Source organism: Talpa occidentalis, unplaced genomic scaffold (assembly GCF_014898055.3).
Source record: "Talpa occidentalis isolate TD23 unplaced genomic scaffold, MPIMG_talOcc4v2.1 talOcc4.5, whole genome shotgun sequence".
Lineage (NCBI taxonomy): Eukaryota > Metazoa > Chordata > Mammalia > Eulipotyphla > Talpidae > Talpa > Talpa occidentalis.
The window spans coordinates 60,216,545-60,235,235 of record NW_023604861.1 but is presented as its reverse complement, the minus strand read 5'-3'; the positions used below and the strand labels follow the sequence as shown (position 1 = coordinate 60,235,235).

Sequence of the window (18,691 nt, the reverse complement as noted above, 5' to 3'; positions counted from 1 at the left end):
CTTGTGTCCCTGGAATAAATCCTATTTGGTCGTGGTGAATTATTTTATGCATACATTGTTGGATTCTGATTGCTAAAATTATATTGAGGATTTTTGCATCAGTGTTCCTTAGGGAGATTGGCCTGTAGTCTTCTTTTTTTGTGTTGTCCTTGTTTGGTTTTGGTTATTCGTGTAATGTTGGCTTCATAGAACGTGTTTGGTGTTATCCCTTCTCAATTTTTTGAAAGAGTTTATGAAGGATAGGCACTAATTCGTTTGTTTTTTTTTAATAATAAATTTTATTTTTATATTCCCCATACAATTGCAACCCCCTTATTTTGACCCCAATCCCTCCCCTCCCGCGCTCTACCCCCCATAGAGTATCTCTGGTTCATAGTTTTTTGTTGATTTTGATTTTCACTTTCTTACAGTTATTCATTTTCCTGGTCCCTTATTTAAGTTTTCTAGATTCCTGCTATGAGTGAGACCTTCCGGTATTTTTCTTTTTCTTTCTGGCTTATTTCGCTGAGCATGATCCCTTCCAGCGCCATCCATGTTGCTGCAAATTGCATGTGTTTATCTTTTTTGAATGCTGAGTAATATTCCATGGTATATATGTACCACATCTTCTTGATCCAGTCATCTATTTTTGGGCATTTGGGTTGTTTCCAAAGCTTAGCTATTGTAAACAGTGCTGCTATAAACATAGGGGTGCAGGTGCTCTTTGGGATTGATGATTCTGTGTCCTTTGGGTAAATACCTAGGAGTGGAATTGCTGGATCCTATGGAAGCTCTATGTTTAGTAGGTCCAGAAATCTCCACACAGCTCTCCATAGTGGTTGGACCAGTTTGCACTCCCACTAACAGTGCAGAAGAGTTCCTTTTTCTCCACACCCTTACCAACATTTGTTGTTGCTAGTTTTTTTAATATGTGCCATTCTTACTGGTGTAAGATGGTATCTCATGGTAGTTTTGATTTGCATTTCCCTGATTACAAGTGATGTTGAACATTTTTTCATATGCCTGTTGGCCATTTGCATTTCCTCTTCAGAGAAGTTTCTTTTTAGCTCTTCTGCCCATTTTTTGACTGGATTATTTTCTTTGTTGTTGTTGAGTCTCATCAGCTCTTTGCAGATTTTTGTGATCAGTCCTTTATCATTAGCGTTGTGTGCAAAGATGTTCTCCCAGTCGGTGGGGTTTCTCTTTGTTTTTGTTATTGTCTCTTTTGCTGTGCAGAAGCTCTTTAATTTGATGTAGTCCCAGCTTTTATCTTTGCCTTCACTATCACTGCTTTGGGTGATGTGTCTGTAAAGATATCTATGTTTGGTAGAATTCATTTGTAAATCCATCTGGTCCTGGGCTTTTGTTTTTGGGAAGGGTTTTGATTACCATTTCAATTTCACTGCTTGTAATTGGTCTGTTTAGGTATTCTGTTTCTTCTTTATCTAGCTCTGGATGATTGTAGAGTTGTAGGAATTTGTCCATCTCTTCTGGATTGTTGAACTTCTTTGCATATAACTGTTCATAGTAGTTCCTGATTATTCTTTTAATTTTTGCTGTGTCTGTTGTGATTTCTCCTCCTTCGTTTGTGATTCTTATTTATTTGTGCTTTCTCCTGTTTTTCCTTTGTGAGCCTGCCTAGGGGTTTGTCTATTTTATTTATTTTTTGGAAGAACCAACTTCTGGTTTCATTGATCTTTTGAATTTTTTTTTAGCTTCTGTTTAATTTATTTCTGCTTTGATTTTTATCATTTCTTCTAATGGTTTTAGGGTTTTTTTGTTGTTATTTTTCTAGTTCTTTGAGATGTGAGATTAGGTTGTTTCTTTGGGGTCATTCTTGTTTGTTGATGTGAGCCTATAGTGCGATATATTTTCCTCTTATTACTGCTTTTGCTGCATCCCATACATTTAGAACATTGGTGTCCTCCTTGTCATTCAACTCCCAAGTTTTTTTTTAATTTCTTTCTTTGATTGGTCCATTGGTCTTCCAGTAGTGTGGATTTCAATCTCCATGAGGTAGGAGAGTTCCTTGCCTTCTTTTTATGATTTCTAGTTTGAGGCCTTCATGGTCAGAGAAGATGGTTGGTATGATTTCAATCTTGGTGTATCTGTTCATGTTTGTCTTCTGTCCCAGTATGTGATCGATCCTGGAGAATGATCCGTGTGCACTTGAGAAAAATGTGAGCTCATAATTTTTGGGTTTAGTGTTCTATAGATGTCTCTTAAGACCATGAGGTCTAGATCCTTATTTAGAGCTTTTGTGTCCTTACTTATTTTTTGTCTCGTTGATCTATCCATTGTTGATAGTGGTGTGTTAAAGTCTCCTACTACATATATGTTTTCTCTGATGTCTGTATCCTTTCAGAGAGGATAGTAGTTGTCTGATAGATTTTGGTGCTCCTTCATTTGGTAAGTATATATTATTGAGTGTTATTTCTTCTTGAAGTATTGTCCCCTTGATCATAATGTAGTGACTGTCTGGGTCTCTTTTTACCTTTTTGAGTTTGAAATCTGTTTTATCTGATATAAGTATAGCTGTTCCTGCCTTCTGTTTTGGTCTATTTGTAGGATTGTTTTCCATCCTTTTACTTTGAGTCTATTTTTATCTTTTGTAGTTAAATGTGTTTCCTGGAGACAACAAAAGGTTGGGTTTTGTTTCTTAATATAGCCTGCGACTCTGTGTCTTTTTATTGAAGAGTTTAGTCCATTTACAGCAAATAAAGGTAATTTTACTTCTTCCTAATTTTCATGCCTTGTTTCTTTTTCTTCCCTGATTATTGTGCCAGAACTTCCAGTACTTTGTTGAGTAAGAGTGGTGACAGTTGGCATCCTTGTCTGTCTTCTCCCTTTGAGGAAAAAACTCAACTTTTCACTGTTAAGTCTGATAATTAGCTGTAGTCTGGTCATATATAGTCTTTTTATGTTGAGATACGTTCCCCATATACCAGTTAATGAAATATTTGTACATGTAAAACCACAGAAATGTGCCTAGAGAAATTTCAGATGACTTAAATAGAAAGATATGGCATGTCCATGGATTAGAAAACTGAAAATTGTGAAGATAGTAACTGTCTAAAAGAACGTACAGATTGAATATAAACTTTTAACAAAATTCCAGTGACTTTTCTTTGCAGAAATGAAAAGGTTTTTCTTCAGATTCATAATGAAGTTGCATAGGGTCCAAATAGTCAAAGCAGTCTTAAAAATAATAACAAACTAGGAGAATTAACATATCAATTTTAAACCTACTGTAAAGCTGTAATAGTCAAAACAGTATGAATTGTCGTAAGAGTAGATACATAGATCACTGGTGTACAATTGAGAGTTCAGAAATACAACCATACGTAGAGAGATGTATTGAACATACATCTATGGTCAGTTTATTTTCAACAGTGATGCCAGTGGGGAAAGAATATCTCTTCAATATACAGTGCTGAGACAATTGGATATATCCACATGTAAAAGAGTGAAATTAGACCCCTACCTTACAGCATATACAAAATTATCTGAAATGAATCAAACACCTACAAGGGCCTCCCAGGTGGCACAGTGGGTTGAGCATAGCACTATGAAGTTGTCTCAGCCTCTGCAGCACGGGTTCAATTCCTGGCCAGCCAGGGAGATTCCCATGTGGAGCAGCAGACCTCTCCTGTGGCACCTGCTGCTCCCCTCAGCAGTGCTTTCGGTCTGTCTGCCTGTTCTGCTCCCCATTCTGTCTCTGGTGAATCCTCTCACCCTCTCACGCCTCTGGCCTGTACCCCAGCTATTGTATAAATGAAAAAGAAAATAAATATAAAAGCTACAACTAAGAGATTTGTAAGTTAAAAAGAAATAAGTCATTATGGTTTTAGATTTGGCAATGGAGCCTTAGACACCAAACATACAAGCAGCAGTGACTCCCCCCAAAAAAATAAAGTTAACTTTATTAAAATTTAAAGCTTGTACATAAAGTAACATTATAAAGGAAAGGGAAAGGCAGCCTACAGATTGGAAAAAAAAATTTATAAATCCTGTATCTGTTAAGAGTTTAGTATCCACCATATATAAAGAATTTTTACAACTCAATAATAAACAACCTAATTAAATTTGAGCAAATGACTTGAATACACAATTCTCCAGAGAAGGTAGGCAGATAGATAGCCAGCCAGATACATGGCAAGATGCTTAACATCATTAGTCATTAGGGAAATGTAAATCAAAACCACATTATGCTCAAAAGACAGCTATAATCAAAATAACAAGCACTGTCAAGAATATAGAGAATTTGCAGCCCGGTGTATTGTTGATAAGCATGTAAAGTTATGTAACTGCAGTGGGAAATTTCAGTGGTTCTTCAGAAAGTTACAGATAGAGTTATTACATGATCCAGCAATTCTGCTTCCAGATATATACCACCAAAGAATTGAAAACAGGAACTCAAATGCTTATATGTGAATATTCAGCACTATTCTTAGAAGCCAAAAGGTGGAAACAGCCCAAATGCCATCAGTGTTTGAATGGATACATATATGTAGTCTCTGCACACAATTGAAGGTTACTCAGCCATGGAAAGGAATAAAGTACTCATCCATGCTATATAATCTGAAGGAACCTCAGTAACATTATGCTGAGTAAACAAAATCAGTTGTAAAAGATCTCATATTACAATCTACTATCTATAGGATATATCCAAAAGGTATAAAATCCATGCACAGAAGGGAAATTGATAGTTACTAAGGTTTTGGAGGTGCAGAAGAATGGAATGACTTCTTAGTAGGGTACTGGGTTTTATTTTGGAGTGGTGATATATTTTGGAACCAGAAAGAGTGGTTGCACAGCATGATAGATAGACTAAAGTACCATGGAATTGTACACTTTTTATATTAACTTAAATTTAATTGTTATATGAATTTTACCACAAAAACACTAAGTGATAGAAATTGATTATAACAGATATTTAAGGGGTCTGTTAGTCCCTACTCATACTAAAAAACAAAGTTGGGGTATAAGATAGGGAAAGAATAGAAAAAAAAATTTTTTCAAATTGAGGTAACATGGGCTTATATTTGCATAAGTTTCAGATGTAGAGTTTTATACTTCAACACCTGTATATACTACATTCTGATCACCACTAAAAGTATAGTTTCCACCTAACACCTTTACAGTTGACCTCTTTACTAATTATCCTCCTTCCCCATCCCCCAAGTCTATATCCCCTCTGGTAATCAGTTCTTTTGTCAATATGTTTGGTTTTATTTTGTATGTTCATTTGCTTTGTTTATCTTCAACATATGAATAAAATCATAGGGTATTTGTTTTTCTCTGTCTGACTGACTAGGCATAAACCCTTCAAGGTTCCTCCTTGTTGTTGTGACACTCTTTTCCTCTTTTTCCATAACTGAGTAGTAGTATTCCATTGTGCATTTAGACCATGTCTTTCTCTTCTATCCATTTGTTTAAGGGCAGGTTGTCCCATTATCTTGGTTATTGTAATTAACATTGTAACAAATTACAGGAAAACATTTATCTTCCCAAATTACTGTTTTCATATTCTTTGGACAAATGTCCAGTAAAGGAATAGGTGGGTCCTATCATGATTCTTAACTTTTTGGGAAATCTCCATACCATTTTCCATAGTGGCTATACTAATTTACATTCCCACCAACACTATATAAATTTTTCCTTTACATCCTCATCAGCACTTGTTATTTCTTATCTTTTTTATAATAGCGATTTTAACAGGTGTGCGTTAATGGAAGCCTCTTAATATCAATAGGAGAACGCTAACTTAGTAACTTCAGATTTCTCAGTAGCCACATCAAAAAGTAAAAGAAGGTGAAAGTATTTATGTTTTATTTAACCCATTATGTCCAAAACACTATTTCAACATGTAATGAAGTAAAAGTTATTAGTAAGCTATTTTACATGATTGGGTTTTTTTTTTTTTGTTTTTTTGTTTTTTTTTTTTTGTACTAAGCCTTTAAATTCAAGGTGTATTTTATACTTACAGCGCATCTTAGTACAGACTAGTCACATTTCAGGTGTTCGATAGCCAGCAACAAGTTAAATTCAGAAGCAGTAGAGGTCACAGAAGGAAGGAAAAGATAATATTGGCTAAGGGTAAATAAACAATTGTATTAAAAAGGAAAAAAAATGAGAAAATAATTGCAACATGATATAGTACAATATTATATTGTTAACATGCAAAGAGTTCGATCACCAAGAACACTTAAGAATACATAAATTGGTAAGATGACAGTTTACAACAGAGCTAATAACAACAGTGCTAATAACAAACAGAAAGATAGCATTTAACTTTATTAATGATCAAAGAAGTACAGATTAAAACAGTAATACGCTTTTCATTTGTCAAGGTAGCAAAGACATTTAAGGGAAATAAACTACCTTTCAAAAAAGCAGTTTAACAACAGACACAAAAATTCTATTTCTGGGCTTCCCTGGTGGCACAACAGTTGAGCGCTGGGCTGCAAAGCTGCCTGAGGCCTCTGCAGCGCCGGTTGCGCGAGGGTCCCACATTGCGCACAGACCTCTCCTGCCACGCCCGCTACTCACCTCAGCAGTGTACTTCTTCTGTCTGCCTGTTCTGTTCCCCGCTCTAGCTCTGGTGAATTCTCTCACCCTCCTGCACTTCCGACTGTACCCAGTACTTGTATAAATAAATAAACCTTTTTTTAAAAAAATTCTGTTTCTGAGGCTGTATCATAAGGGAACAATACTAATTAGAACACCACATATCAAAATGCTCACTTCAGCATTGTTTGTAATGTAAAAATTGAAAATTCAGATTAAATTTAGACTAAGACTGGCTAAAGGGAAGAGGGGAAAGGAGGTGGATAAATCAGGAAAAAGGCAACAATGGCATGGCGAAGCATCAGACCTTTAGCAGTGAATATAAAGTAATGTGTAGTATGTATACATGTTGATTTTTTTTTTTTTTTATAAATTTTATTGTTATATTCCCCATACAATTGCAGCCCCCCCATTCTGACCCCAATCCCTCCCCTCCCGCCCCGCCCCCCTAAAAGTGTCTCTGGTTCATAGTTTTTTGTTGATTTTGATTTTCACTTTCTTATAGTTATTCATTTTCCTGGTCCCTTATTTAAGTTTTCTAGATTCCTGCTATGAGTGAGACCATCCGGTATTTTTCTTTTTCTTTTTGGCTTATTTCGCTGAGCATGATCCCTTCCAGCGCCATCCATGTTGCTGCAAATTGCATGTGTTTATCTTTTTTGAATGCTGAGTAATATTCCATGGTATATATGTACCACATCTTCTTGATCCAGTCATCTATTTTTGGGCATTTGGGTTGTTTCCAAAGCTTAGCTATTGTAAACAGTGCTGCTATAAACATAGGGGTGCAGGTGTTCTTTGGAATTGATGTTTCTGTGTCCTTTGGGTAAATACCTAGGAGTGGAATTGCTGGATCATATGGAAGCTCTATGTTTAGTAGGTCCAGAAATAAATGACGATGCCATCAACTACTTAAACATTCTTTTTTGAAGTAACATTGCATTATAACATGTACATTTCAGGAGATCACTGTTAAAAATCAACATGTATGTGGAGATTTATACATGTTGATTTTTAACAGTGATCTCCTGAAATGTACATGTTATAATGCAATGTTACTTCAAAAAAGAATGTTTAAGTAGTTGATGGCATCGTCATTTATAAAATGCTTTCAGCAATAATATAGAAAAGTCATTTTTATATTATAATAATAAACCAGAAGCTGCATAGAATTGGATATAAGTTATACTAGGGAGAAAATTAAGCCAATACATAGAGAGGAAAAATAAATAATTTATCAGAATGTTAACAATGTTTACTTTAGGATAAGAAAGACTTCATTCCCAGCCCTCCCCATTTCATGTTTTTCAAATGTCATAAAATTTGTGTGTATTTTCTGTATAGTTAAAACTATTTAAAATGGTAGTATTAATGCATTCTCCAGTGTAGTGTCAGATGTCATAATAATTGAAGTATGTTCATTTCATGCTGTATCTATCAGTTTATGCTTTAGAAAAACACATTGCATAGCAACTGAGAAACCAAGCATCATAGATATTCCAAGTAGTCTGTAGTTTAACTCCATCTTTGTTTCAAAGCAAAGTAAATTAACACTTAAAGCTTGCCACTCTGTTTCTTTATTCTTTGCTTTTGGCTTAAGTCTGACCTCCAGAAAAGTGAAGGAAACTTTTTTTAACAAATGTGTAATTCCCATTTTCTTTTCCAGTTTCAAATAGTCACACCTACTCTCTTACTAGCAACATTTAATATCTTGATATATCTGCTTTGCTCTACTGTTGTTTTGATTAATACTTTTCCCCCTCATTTTAAGGTTATTCTGGTACAAGTTAACCCAGGGGAAGCATTTACAATAAGAAGAGAAGATGGACAGTTTCAGTGCATTACAGGTAAGATGGTAACTTACTGATGTTTGAAACAAGACAGAAATTTAGGGCACATTCAGGTGTGTGTGTTTGTGGTTCCTCCTCTTTTTCACTACGACCAAGACAGAAAATCTGAATACGTTACAACTAAACTGTGGCTATAGTATCCTAATTAGTTTCTTTGCCCTGGTTTTTTGATTAACTTTATAAAATAAAACCTTATAAAATAAAATTATTTTGTTCATGTCATTCCCTTCAAAATCTTCATTGAATTCAGTTTAGAATTTTAACTAATATGTCTACAATTAAGGTATTCATTACTATTGTCATGTGACTCAAAATACAGAACCTGCTAATGACTTATGGATAAATAGACTCTGAATTCTAAATGACTAATCTTTTTTTTTCTTTTTTTATATCATTCTTCATTTTTGTACAATATATGCTTTCTCCTCTCACGTGTAGTCCCTATGAAATTCCCACCACCAGTTCACCCGTGTCCCATCACCATAGTCCCCTGTGCTCTTCCCACTCCTGTTTTGATCCTTTTCCCTCCTCCCCTGCAAAATGTCTCTTGATTTATAGTTGCCTGATGATTTTGATTTTTAATTTATTATAATTAATTTTTTCCCCTGATCCCTTGTTTCCTCTACATTCCTCCTATAAGTGAAACAATCCAGGGCCTCCCTGGTGGCGCAGCGGTTGAGCGCTGGGTTGCGAAGCTGCCCACAGCCTCTGCAGCGCCTGTTCAATCCCCGTCTGCTCTCTGGTCACTGGAGGAGGGTCCCGCATGGTGCGCAGACCTCTCCTGCCGCCCGCTGCTCCCCTCAGCAGTGTACTTCGGTCCTTCTGCCTGCTCTGCTCCCCGCTCTGGCTCTGGTGAATTCTCTCACCCTCCCGTGCTTCTGACTGTACCCAGTGCTTGTATAAATAAATCAATAAATAAATCTTTAAAAAAAAAAAAAAAGAAACAATCCAGTATTTCCTTTTTTCCTTCTGACTTATTTCACTGAGCATAATCCCTTCCAATTCCATCCATATTGCTGTGAATGGCATGAGTTTATCTTTTTTGGTTGCTGAGTAATATTCGTTTGTGTATATGTACCACATCTTCTTGATCCAATCAGGTATTTTTAGGCATTTGGGTTGTTTTTATAGCTTACCTATTATAAAAAGTGCTGCAGTAAACATAGGGGTGCAGGTGTCCTTTTGAATTTATGATTTTGTGTCCTTTGGATAGATTCCTAGGAGTGGAATTGCTGGATCATATGGAAGCACCATTTTCAGTAGTTTGAGGAACCTCCACACAGCTTTCCATAGTGATTGGACCAGTTTGCATTCCCACCAACACTGTGGGAGAGTTCCTTTTTCTCCACATCCTCACCAACATTTGTTGTTGCTAGTTTTTTTTTTATTACGTGCCATTCTCACTGGTGTAAGGTGCTATCTCATTGTGATTTTGATTTCCATTTCCCTAATTGCAAGAGATGTTGAACATTTTTTCATATGCCTGTTGGCCATTTGTATTTCCTCTTTGGAGAAGTGTCTTTTTAACTCATCTGCCCATTTTTTGACTAAATTGTTTACTTTGTTTTTGTTGTCTTGTCAGGTCTTTGTAGATCTTTGTGGTCAGTCCTTTATTAGTATTGTGTACAAAAATTTTCTCCCAATCAGTGGGGTGTCTCTTTGTTTTGGTTATTGTCTATTTTGTTGTACAAAGCTCTTTAACTTGATGTAGTCCCAGCTGTGTTATCTTTTCCTTCACTATATTTACTTTAGGTGATGTGTCTTTAAAGATGTTACTGAGATGTATGTCATGTATTGTTTTGCCTATATTTTCCTTTCTATATTCTATGGTTTCAGGTCTTATGTCAAATTCTTTAATCCATTTTGAGTTGGTTTTTGTGCATGGTGTGAGGCAGCAGTATAGCTTCATTTTTTTTGTATGTGGCAGCCTGGTTTTCCTAGCACAGTTTATTGAACAAACTGTCCTTGTCCCATGGCATATTCTTTGTTCCTTTGCCATAGATTTAGTTGTCCATGTATGTGAGGCTTTCTCTCTGGGTTTTCTATTCAATTCCATTGGTCTGTTTTTGTTCCATTATTATACTGTTTCAATTAATATGGCTTTGTAGAATGGTTTGAAATCTGGGCGTATGATACAGCCATTCCCCTTCTTTTTAGTCAGGAGAACTTTGGCTATTCAAGGTTTTATGTGGCTCCATATGAATTTTATCAATATTTGTTCTATGCCTTTGAAGAATGTCATTGAAATTTTTATTGTAGAGTTGAATCTGTAAATTGCTTTTGGTAGGGTGGCCATTTTAATAATGTTAATTCTTTCAGTCCACGAGCAGGGTATGTTGTTCCATTTCTTTGGTTTTTGTTTTTGTTGTTTTTTAAAGATTTATTTATTCATGCATACAAGAACCAGGGTACAGGCCAGATGTGCGGAAGGGTGAGAGGATTCACCAGACAGAGGCAGGAACAGAATAGGGGAGCAGCGGGCAAGACAGGAGATGTGTGCTGCGACATGTGGGTATCTCCCTGGCTGGCCGCAATCAAACCCGCACTGCAGAGGCTGTGGCTAGCTTCACAGCACTGTGCTCAACCGCCTGCACCACCAGGGAGGCCCCTTTCCATTTCATTGTATCTTCTTCTGTTTCTTTTAACAATGTTTTATAATTTTATTTGTATAAGTCCTTCACCTCTTTTGTTAAGTTTATTCCCAAGTATTTTATCTCTTTTGTTTCAATTATAAAAGGGATGGTCTTCTTGATTCCTTCTTCAGAGTGATTATATATAGGAAGGCTACTGATTTTTGTGTGTTGATTTTGTATCCTGCTACTTTACTAAACTGGTTTATTGTTTTAATTAGTTTTTCTGTGGAGTTTTTAGGGTTCTCAATGTGTATTATCATATCATCTGCAAATAGTGATAGCTTTACTTTTTCTTTCCCTATTTGAATTCCTTGTATATCTTTCTCTTGTCTTATTGCTCTGGCTAGGACTTCCAATATTATATTGAAAGCAGTGGTGAGAATGGACATTCTTGTCTTGTTCCTGATCTTAAAGGCAAAGCTTTCAGCTTTTCACCATTGAGAATAATATTGGTTGTGGGTTTGTCATATATGGCTTTTATCATGTTAAGGCATGTTTCTTCTATCCAGAGAATTCCAAGTGCCTTCATCATAAATGAATGTTGAACTTTGTCAAATGCTTTCTCAGCATCTATTGATATGATCATATGATCATCAATTTTTTGAAAGAGTTTGTGTAGAATGCACACCAGTTCATTTCTGAACATTTGGTAGAATTCATTTGTGAAGCCATTTGGTGCTGGGTTTTTGTTTTGGGGGAGGGTTTTGATTACTGTTTCAATTTCACTGCTTGTAATTGGTTTGTTTAGGTGTTCTATTGTTTTTCTAGCTTGGGATGATTATATTATTCTAGGACTTTGTCCATCTCTTCTAGATTGATGAACTTGATTGCATATAATTGTTCATAGTGATCTCTGATTCTTTTCATTTCTACTGAGTCTGTTGTAATTTCTCTTCTCTCTTCTTTCATTTATGATTCTATTTGTGTTTTCTCCTTTTTTTCTTTGTGAATGTGGCTGGAGGTTTGTCTGTTTTATTTTTTCAAAGAACCAACTTTTGATTTCATTGATCGTTTGGATTTTTTTTTTAATTTCTATTTCATTTATTTTTGCTTTGATTTTTTATTATTTCGTTCTACTAGCTTTTGGGTATTTTTGTTGTTCTTTTTCTAGTTCTTTGAGATGGGAGATTAAGTTGTTTCTTTGAGTTCGTTCTTATTTGTTGATGTGAGCCTGTATTGCTATATAGTTTTCTCTTAGTACTGCTTTTGTTACATCCCATACATTCTAGAAAGTTGTGTCCCCATTGTTGTTTGTCTCAACGTGTTTTTTTAATTTCTTCTTTGAGTGACTCTTTAATCCAGTAGTCTTCCAGTAGTGTGGGTTTCAGTCTCCATGCAGTGGGAGGGTTTCTTTTCATGGTTTATTTGTAGTTTGATGCCTTTATGATCAGAGAAGATAGTTGGTATGATTTTGATCTTAATATATCTGTTGATGTTTGTCTTGTGACCCAGTGTGTGATCAATCCTGGAGAATGATCCATGTGCACTTGAGAAAAATGTGTCCTCAGATTTTTTGGGATGTCGTGTCCTATATATGTCTGTTAAGCCTATGAGATCTAGGTATTTAGGGCTCTAATGTACTTGTTTATTTTTTGTCTTGTTGATCTATCCATTGGTGAGAGTGATATATTGAAGTCTTCTACTCTATATGTATTTTCTCTAGTGTCTGTTTTCAGAGCTGATAATAATTGTATGATATATTTTGGTACTCCGTTATTTGGTGAGTATATGTTGATGAGTGTTATATCTTTCTCATGTATTGTCCCCTTAATCATAATGTAGTGTCCATCTGTGTCCCTTTTTTACTTTTTTTAGTTTGAAGTCTTAAGTATAGCTCTTCCTGCCTTCTTTTTTTGGTCCATTTGCTTATGGGATTGTTTTCCAATCTTCTACTTTCAGTTTATGTTTGCCTTTTGTAGTCCACGGTGTTTCCTGGAGACAGCAGAAGGTTGGATTTTGTTTTTTGATTCAGCCTGCTCCTCTCTGTCATTTTATTAATGAATTTAGTCCATTTACATTGAAGGTTAACACCAATATGTTGGTGTCTGTATTACCGTTTTGTTTGTCTTTTTGTGATTATATTCCTTATTCTGTTCTTATTCATTCTTCTGTTGGTTTTGGCTTTAGGACTTCTTATAATATTTTTTGGAGTGGGGATTTAGTAGTAATATATTTCTGGAGATTCTGTTTGTCCGAGAAAGTCCTTATTTTTCCTTCATAGAGGAAAGAGAGCTTTGCAGGGTAAAATATTCTTGGTTGGCATTGGTTGATTTGGAGTTCTCTTCTTACCCAAAGTGTTTCTTTGAAGAAGTCTGATGTCAGCCTGATTGATTTTCCTTTATAAGTTAATCTGTTTTTCCCCCTCATCAGCTTCATTATTTTTTTCTTGTCTTAGGCTCTTGGAAGATTTACTATTAGTGTCTTGCTGTAGTTTTTCATTCATTGGGATAATTTGGTGTTCTTCTAGCTTCCTGTCTATTTTCATCTCCTTCTTTATGCTTGGCAAGTTCTCTTAGATTATCTCCTTGAATAGTTTCTCAGTTCCTTTGTCTCTTTCCTTACCTCTGAGATTCCTATAACTCTTATATTTGCTTTCCTCATGGTGTCAGTTCTCGAAGTGTTTCTTCATTCATTTTCTGTTGTACTTCTCTTTCCTTTTCATTTTTGGTTCTTTTTATATCTGTATCTTCAATAGTGCTGATTCTTTTTTTCCATCTCATTAATTCTGTTTTCGTTGTTTTCCCAGAGTTCTTTAGCTCCTCCATTAATCTTTTAATATTCTGCATTTCCTTCTTTAAAGACTCAATTTTATTCTTCACTCCATTAATATATATTTCACATATTATTCTTTTCCTTTTCATCTTTTTTTTTTAATAATGGCTAAGTTCTTCCATGTCATTGTTGTTGAGTTCTGGGGGGCGGAATTCCTTTTTGTGGTGTGTCCTTCCCCAGAGGTCTTGCTTGGTTATTTGTATTTTTCCTTCTCCCTGTTTGTTTTCTAATTTGGTCTATGTTTTGGGACACTGCCACTGGTACTGGCGAGCACCTCTTTGGGGCGTTCCTTCTGGGACATCAGGAACTGGTGGCCAGACCGAGTCCAGCATCATTATGCCAGACTCCACAAGAATAGTGATGCTGTGGATGGTTTGATGGGCATTGTCCCTGAAGATCACGGAGTCTCTGTATGCTGCTGGTATTTTCCCCTACATGCCAGTCTTAAGTTTTGTTTGCTGAGCCCTCCCTCTCTTCTGCTCAGTTCCAGAAGGAAATTGCATGGTTGCTAGATACCCAGTGGCAGCTCTGCACCTTCCTCGGCCCCACAGTTCACCTTGATGGTCAAGTCCTCCCTCTCTTCTACTCAGTTCTGAACTGGGGGAGCAAGCCTCTTGCAGCTTGCTCAGGCCTCTATGTTCCTGCTCACCATTGTTTGCGAAGCCACCCTTCTCTCAGTTCTAGAAGGGGACTGCAGGACTGCTGATTTCCAAAAGCCTGGCTGGCAGCCCCACACTTTCCTGAGCAAAGTATATTATTGTAAAAAAGAAAACTATGGGCCTCCCCTGGTGGCGCAGGCGGTTGAACACAGTGCTGTGAAGCTGTCCTCAGCCTCTGCAGTGCGTATTTGATCCCTGCCGGCCAGCAAGATACCCACATGGCGTGGCAGACCTCTCCTGTCTCACCCACGGTTCCTCTCAGCAATATGATTCAGTCAATCTGCCTGTTCTCTTCCCTGCTGTGTCTCTGGTGAATCCTCTCACCCTCCTGCACATCTGGCCTGTACCCTGGTTCTTGTATCATGAATGAATACATCTTTTAAAAAAAAAAAAAGACGGGCCTCCCCAGTGGCGCAGTGGTTGAGCGCTGGGGTGCAAAGCTGCCTGCAGCCCTGCAGCCTCTGTGGGACCCTATGCCGGTTCGATCCCTGGCCGCCAGCGAGGGTCCCACATGGCTCGCAGACCTCTCCTGCCACCCACTGCTCCCCTCAGCAGTGCACTTTGTCAGTCTGCCTGTTCTGCTCTCCACTCTGGCTCTGGTGAATTCTCTCACCGTCCCGTGCTTCTGACTGTACCCCAGTGCTTGTATAAATAAATAAATCTTTTTTAAAAAATTAAAAAAAGAAAAAACTATGATTTGGAAGATACTCTGTACTTTTAGAGGGCAGAATTTAGACTAATAGATGAAAATTACAGGGGAGTAAATTTTTACTTATAAGGAAGAACTGGCTTACTTTATGTAAGCTTACATTATGTAACTGTATAAAAATGGAATCATTGCTTTATTATACCAGAATTCCATCCTTATATGTGCTCATGCATTGGTTGGATGGTATTATAAAAGTGAATAATGCACAGAAAAAGTTTGATTAAGTTAACTCCAGTATTCATTCTAATGAAATATTCTTTGTTTCCATTCCAAAATACTGTGTTAGTTAATCTGAGATATTTAGTTAATTCTGAGAATGAGTACTCTGAGAGTTCCTAAATTTAATAGGTATATCTGAGCACAGGCACATTTAAGAAAATAACTGAGTTAGTTATTGGTTATTGCTCATACTAGACCAATAAACAGGATGCCAGTTAATTTATTAATATGCCTTCCTAATGAAAATAAACACTTGTGAGAGAAACTTCCTCTAAACCTCTGAATCTTATAGGGGAGGGAATAATGATGCTGTCTTCATCTTGGTACATAAAATCTTATTTAACTAAAATATTCAGTGAATATTAGCTTCCTTTTTTATTTCCTTAACAACAGATATGAGGACCTCAGTCCTATAGCTGCAGGAATGTGAATTCAGCCACCATCATGTGAATTTAGTAGAGTACTCTAACCTCCATAGGAGAATGCGCTCTAGCTGATACTTTTTTTACTTTGTAAGACACTGATCAGAGAACCCAATCACAGTGTACCTGGCCTTCTACAGAGCTAATAAATGGGTAATGGGCAGCAGGTGATTTTGACTCTCTTTTTATTGAGAAAACATTGGGTTACAACATTGTACATAATTAAGGGGAATAGGTTCATCCCTCCTCAGATGTATATTAACACTGTCTTGGCTATTTTTTAAACCACTAAGTTTTAGACAACCATAGAAAACTACAACAAATCACATGAACTTTTTTTCCCTCTCACACATTATATATAATTTAGAGGCAGGCAGTTAGTGCTTATGTGGAGTTTCTGACTCGTAGGTGACACAAGGATCCAGGTTATATCTGTCTTGGCCTCCTATACCTAAGATGCTACACTAGTCTACATGATCCAAGATGATACTTCACCATATCCATGTTCCAGACAGAATGGAAAAGGGGACGAGATATGAGATTTGCCCTCTTTCTTTAAGGACACAATATGGAGAATGTTCAGATCATTTATCCTCATATTCTTATTGATCATAGCTAAGTTGATCACTTCTAACCAAAATTCAGGGCATTATTACTGTCTAAAAAAGAGGAGGACAAATATAACAAGGTAACTAAATAGATGTCACAGACTATTAATTGTAATATTAATTGTGAAAGAACCGCTGAAAAGTAATTATAGTGTTTTCTTCTGGGGAGGTAGTCGTGTACTGGTTTCCCTTTATACTTTTTTTTTTTTAATTTTTGAATCTTGTAAATGTTTTCCTTATCAAAAGTAATGTTTTAAATAAATAGGATAGGGCCTCTCCTGGTGGCACAGCGGTTGAGTGCTGGGCTGCGAAGCTGCCTGCAGCCTCTGCAGCACGGGTTCGATCCCTGGCCACCGGCGAGGGTCCCACATGGCACGACAGACCTCTCCGACCGGGCACACTACTCCCCTCAGCAGTGTATTTCGTCAAGTCTGCCTGTTCTGTTCCCCACTCTGTCTCTGGTGAATTCTCTCACCCTCCCACGCTTCTGACTGTACCCAGTGCTTGTATAAATAAATAAATAAATCTTTTAATAAATAAATAAATAGGATAAGGTGTGTATATAAGAAGCTCACACACACACCCTTTTATACCCAGAAGATACTTAATCTAGCCTCCCTCAGCCCATTTCACCTGTCCCTTTAGAGTTAGCATTTCTCCATTGTTCCTCTTTGTCCCTCTTGAGGTTTTTGTCATGTGGAGTTTAGCCAAAGTATTTGGCCCAAAGGAGGTCTATATAGATACAGATACAGGTAGATACAGATACAGCTATATCACGACATATAGAGAGTCATAAATAGAGGATTACATGTATTTTTAAAAAGCATTTGGTACATTCAAATATAATTTTACAATAATAGAAAAGTCATTCCACTTTTGATTGCATATATACAATATTTTAACTATATCCTAGGCCATATCAGTTTTCACTCGTAATTTTGTATTTATAGCAAAATCTTGGTATGACTTAGAAAATTGAGAGCAGTGTAGTGTATTCTGAGTTTGAAATACCCATCTTGGCAATGGACTTTTTCTGATGAATTGAGAACACCCAAAACTACAGATCTGTGATTTGACGCAATCCACCTAACCAGGTGTATAATTTGTGAAATTTCTACAAATAACCGCACTGAAGAGCTATGCTTTTGAACTAAATTTGATTAAAACTTGTTGTAAAAGGCCACTTAAGCTTGTATTATACCTGAGTAGTTTTATAGTCTTTTAAGAATATTAATCCTGCAGTGATTAGAACCCAAGTATATTTTCAGAAATGTCTGTATCATTTTTCCATATTTATTTTCACAACTATTTATCCTTCCTGACATAGTACTTTTTTTCATTACTATGCTTGAAAATAAACTAAAAATCCTTGCTTTCTCCAATTTCATACAGCATAGAACTCTTAACCTTATTTTCTAAGCACTCCTACACCTACTCTAATCTTTCTTTATAGCTTTACTTCCACAAATCTTCCACTCCAAGTATTCCAGGATTAGTAAATATCCTGGTCTCTGGTCTCTAAATATTTCTTGTAGAGACCCCCCTTCAGACCTATGTTCACATTGCCTCTGCTTAGAAAATCCATACAAGCGCTTACACACACACACACACACTCTCTCTCTCTCTCTCTCTCTCTCTCTCTTCCTAAAGTCCTTCAAAACCCAGTACTAGCTCCATAGGTTGAGTCCCTTTTCTTTTCAGTGTTAAAAAGTATTCCTTAATTTCTTGTTGTTCTTATTGTTAACCATATAAGTAACTTCACATAACATTATTTTCTACCTTGCCTTTTAATAATTGTAGAGTCCACCTCTAATAATGTGTGTGGTTATTGTCTACCAGTTGTGCTATGCATTGCATTAATTTTAATTTAAACTTTAAGAGTGAAAAATCTGAGGTTTGAGTCTCAGAGCTAGTTAGTAGTAGATCTGGGATAAAGAGTGTAATTTTTAACCACTATACCAAGAGATGTCAGAATCAATTGAAAGCTTAATACAGCTGTCTGGACCCACGCAACCTTTTTCAAGTGATTATGGGGTAGAACTATGACACAGTACTATTGTACTCTGTGTATGCAATAGCTCCTTTCCCTGCCCATGGCACATGGAACTTTCCTTGAGTATATAGAAACTCAGTAAATGTTTATTGGTTTACTTTAGGAATAAACAACAAAACTGTCTGTGCTTTAGCATTCAGAAATTTCTAGTTGTAAGAACATTGCTTTACAGATCCTCAAGTAATGGAAAAGGGTGAGAGTGACTTTGTAATTTAAT

General features: G+C 36.5%; 1 protein-coding gene across 3 annotated transcripts in view; it reads left to right on the top strand.

Moving 5' to 3' along the window:
- FNDC3A (fibronectin type III domain containing 3A) overlaps nt 1-18,691 on the top strand; it is a 166,244-nt gene that overhangs the window by 48,615 nt on the left and 98,938 nt on the right. For all 3 annotated transcript variants that reach the window (XM_037527309.2, XM_037527311.2, XM_037527310.2), the window contains one exon: nt 8,321-8,396. In XM_037527309.2, coding sequence (XP_037383206.1) covers nt 8,321-8,396 — 76 coding nt within the window. The remainder of the gene's footprint in view (nt 1-8,320; nt 8,397-18,691) is intronic.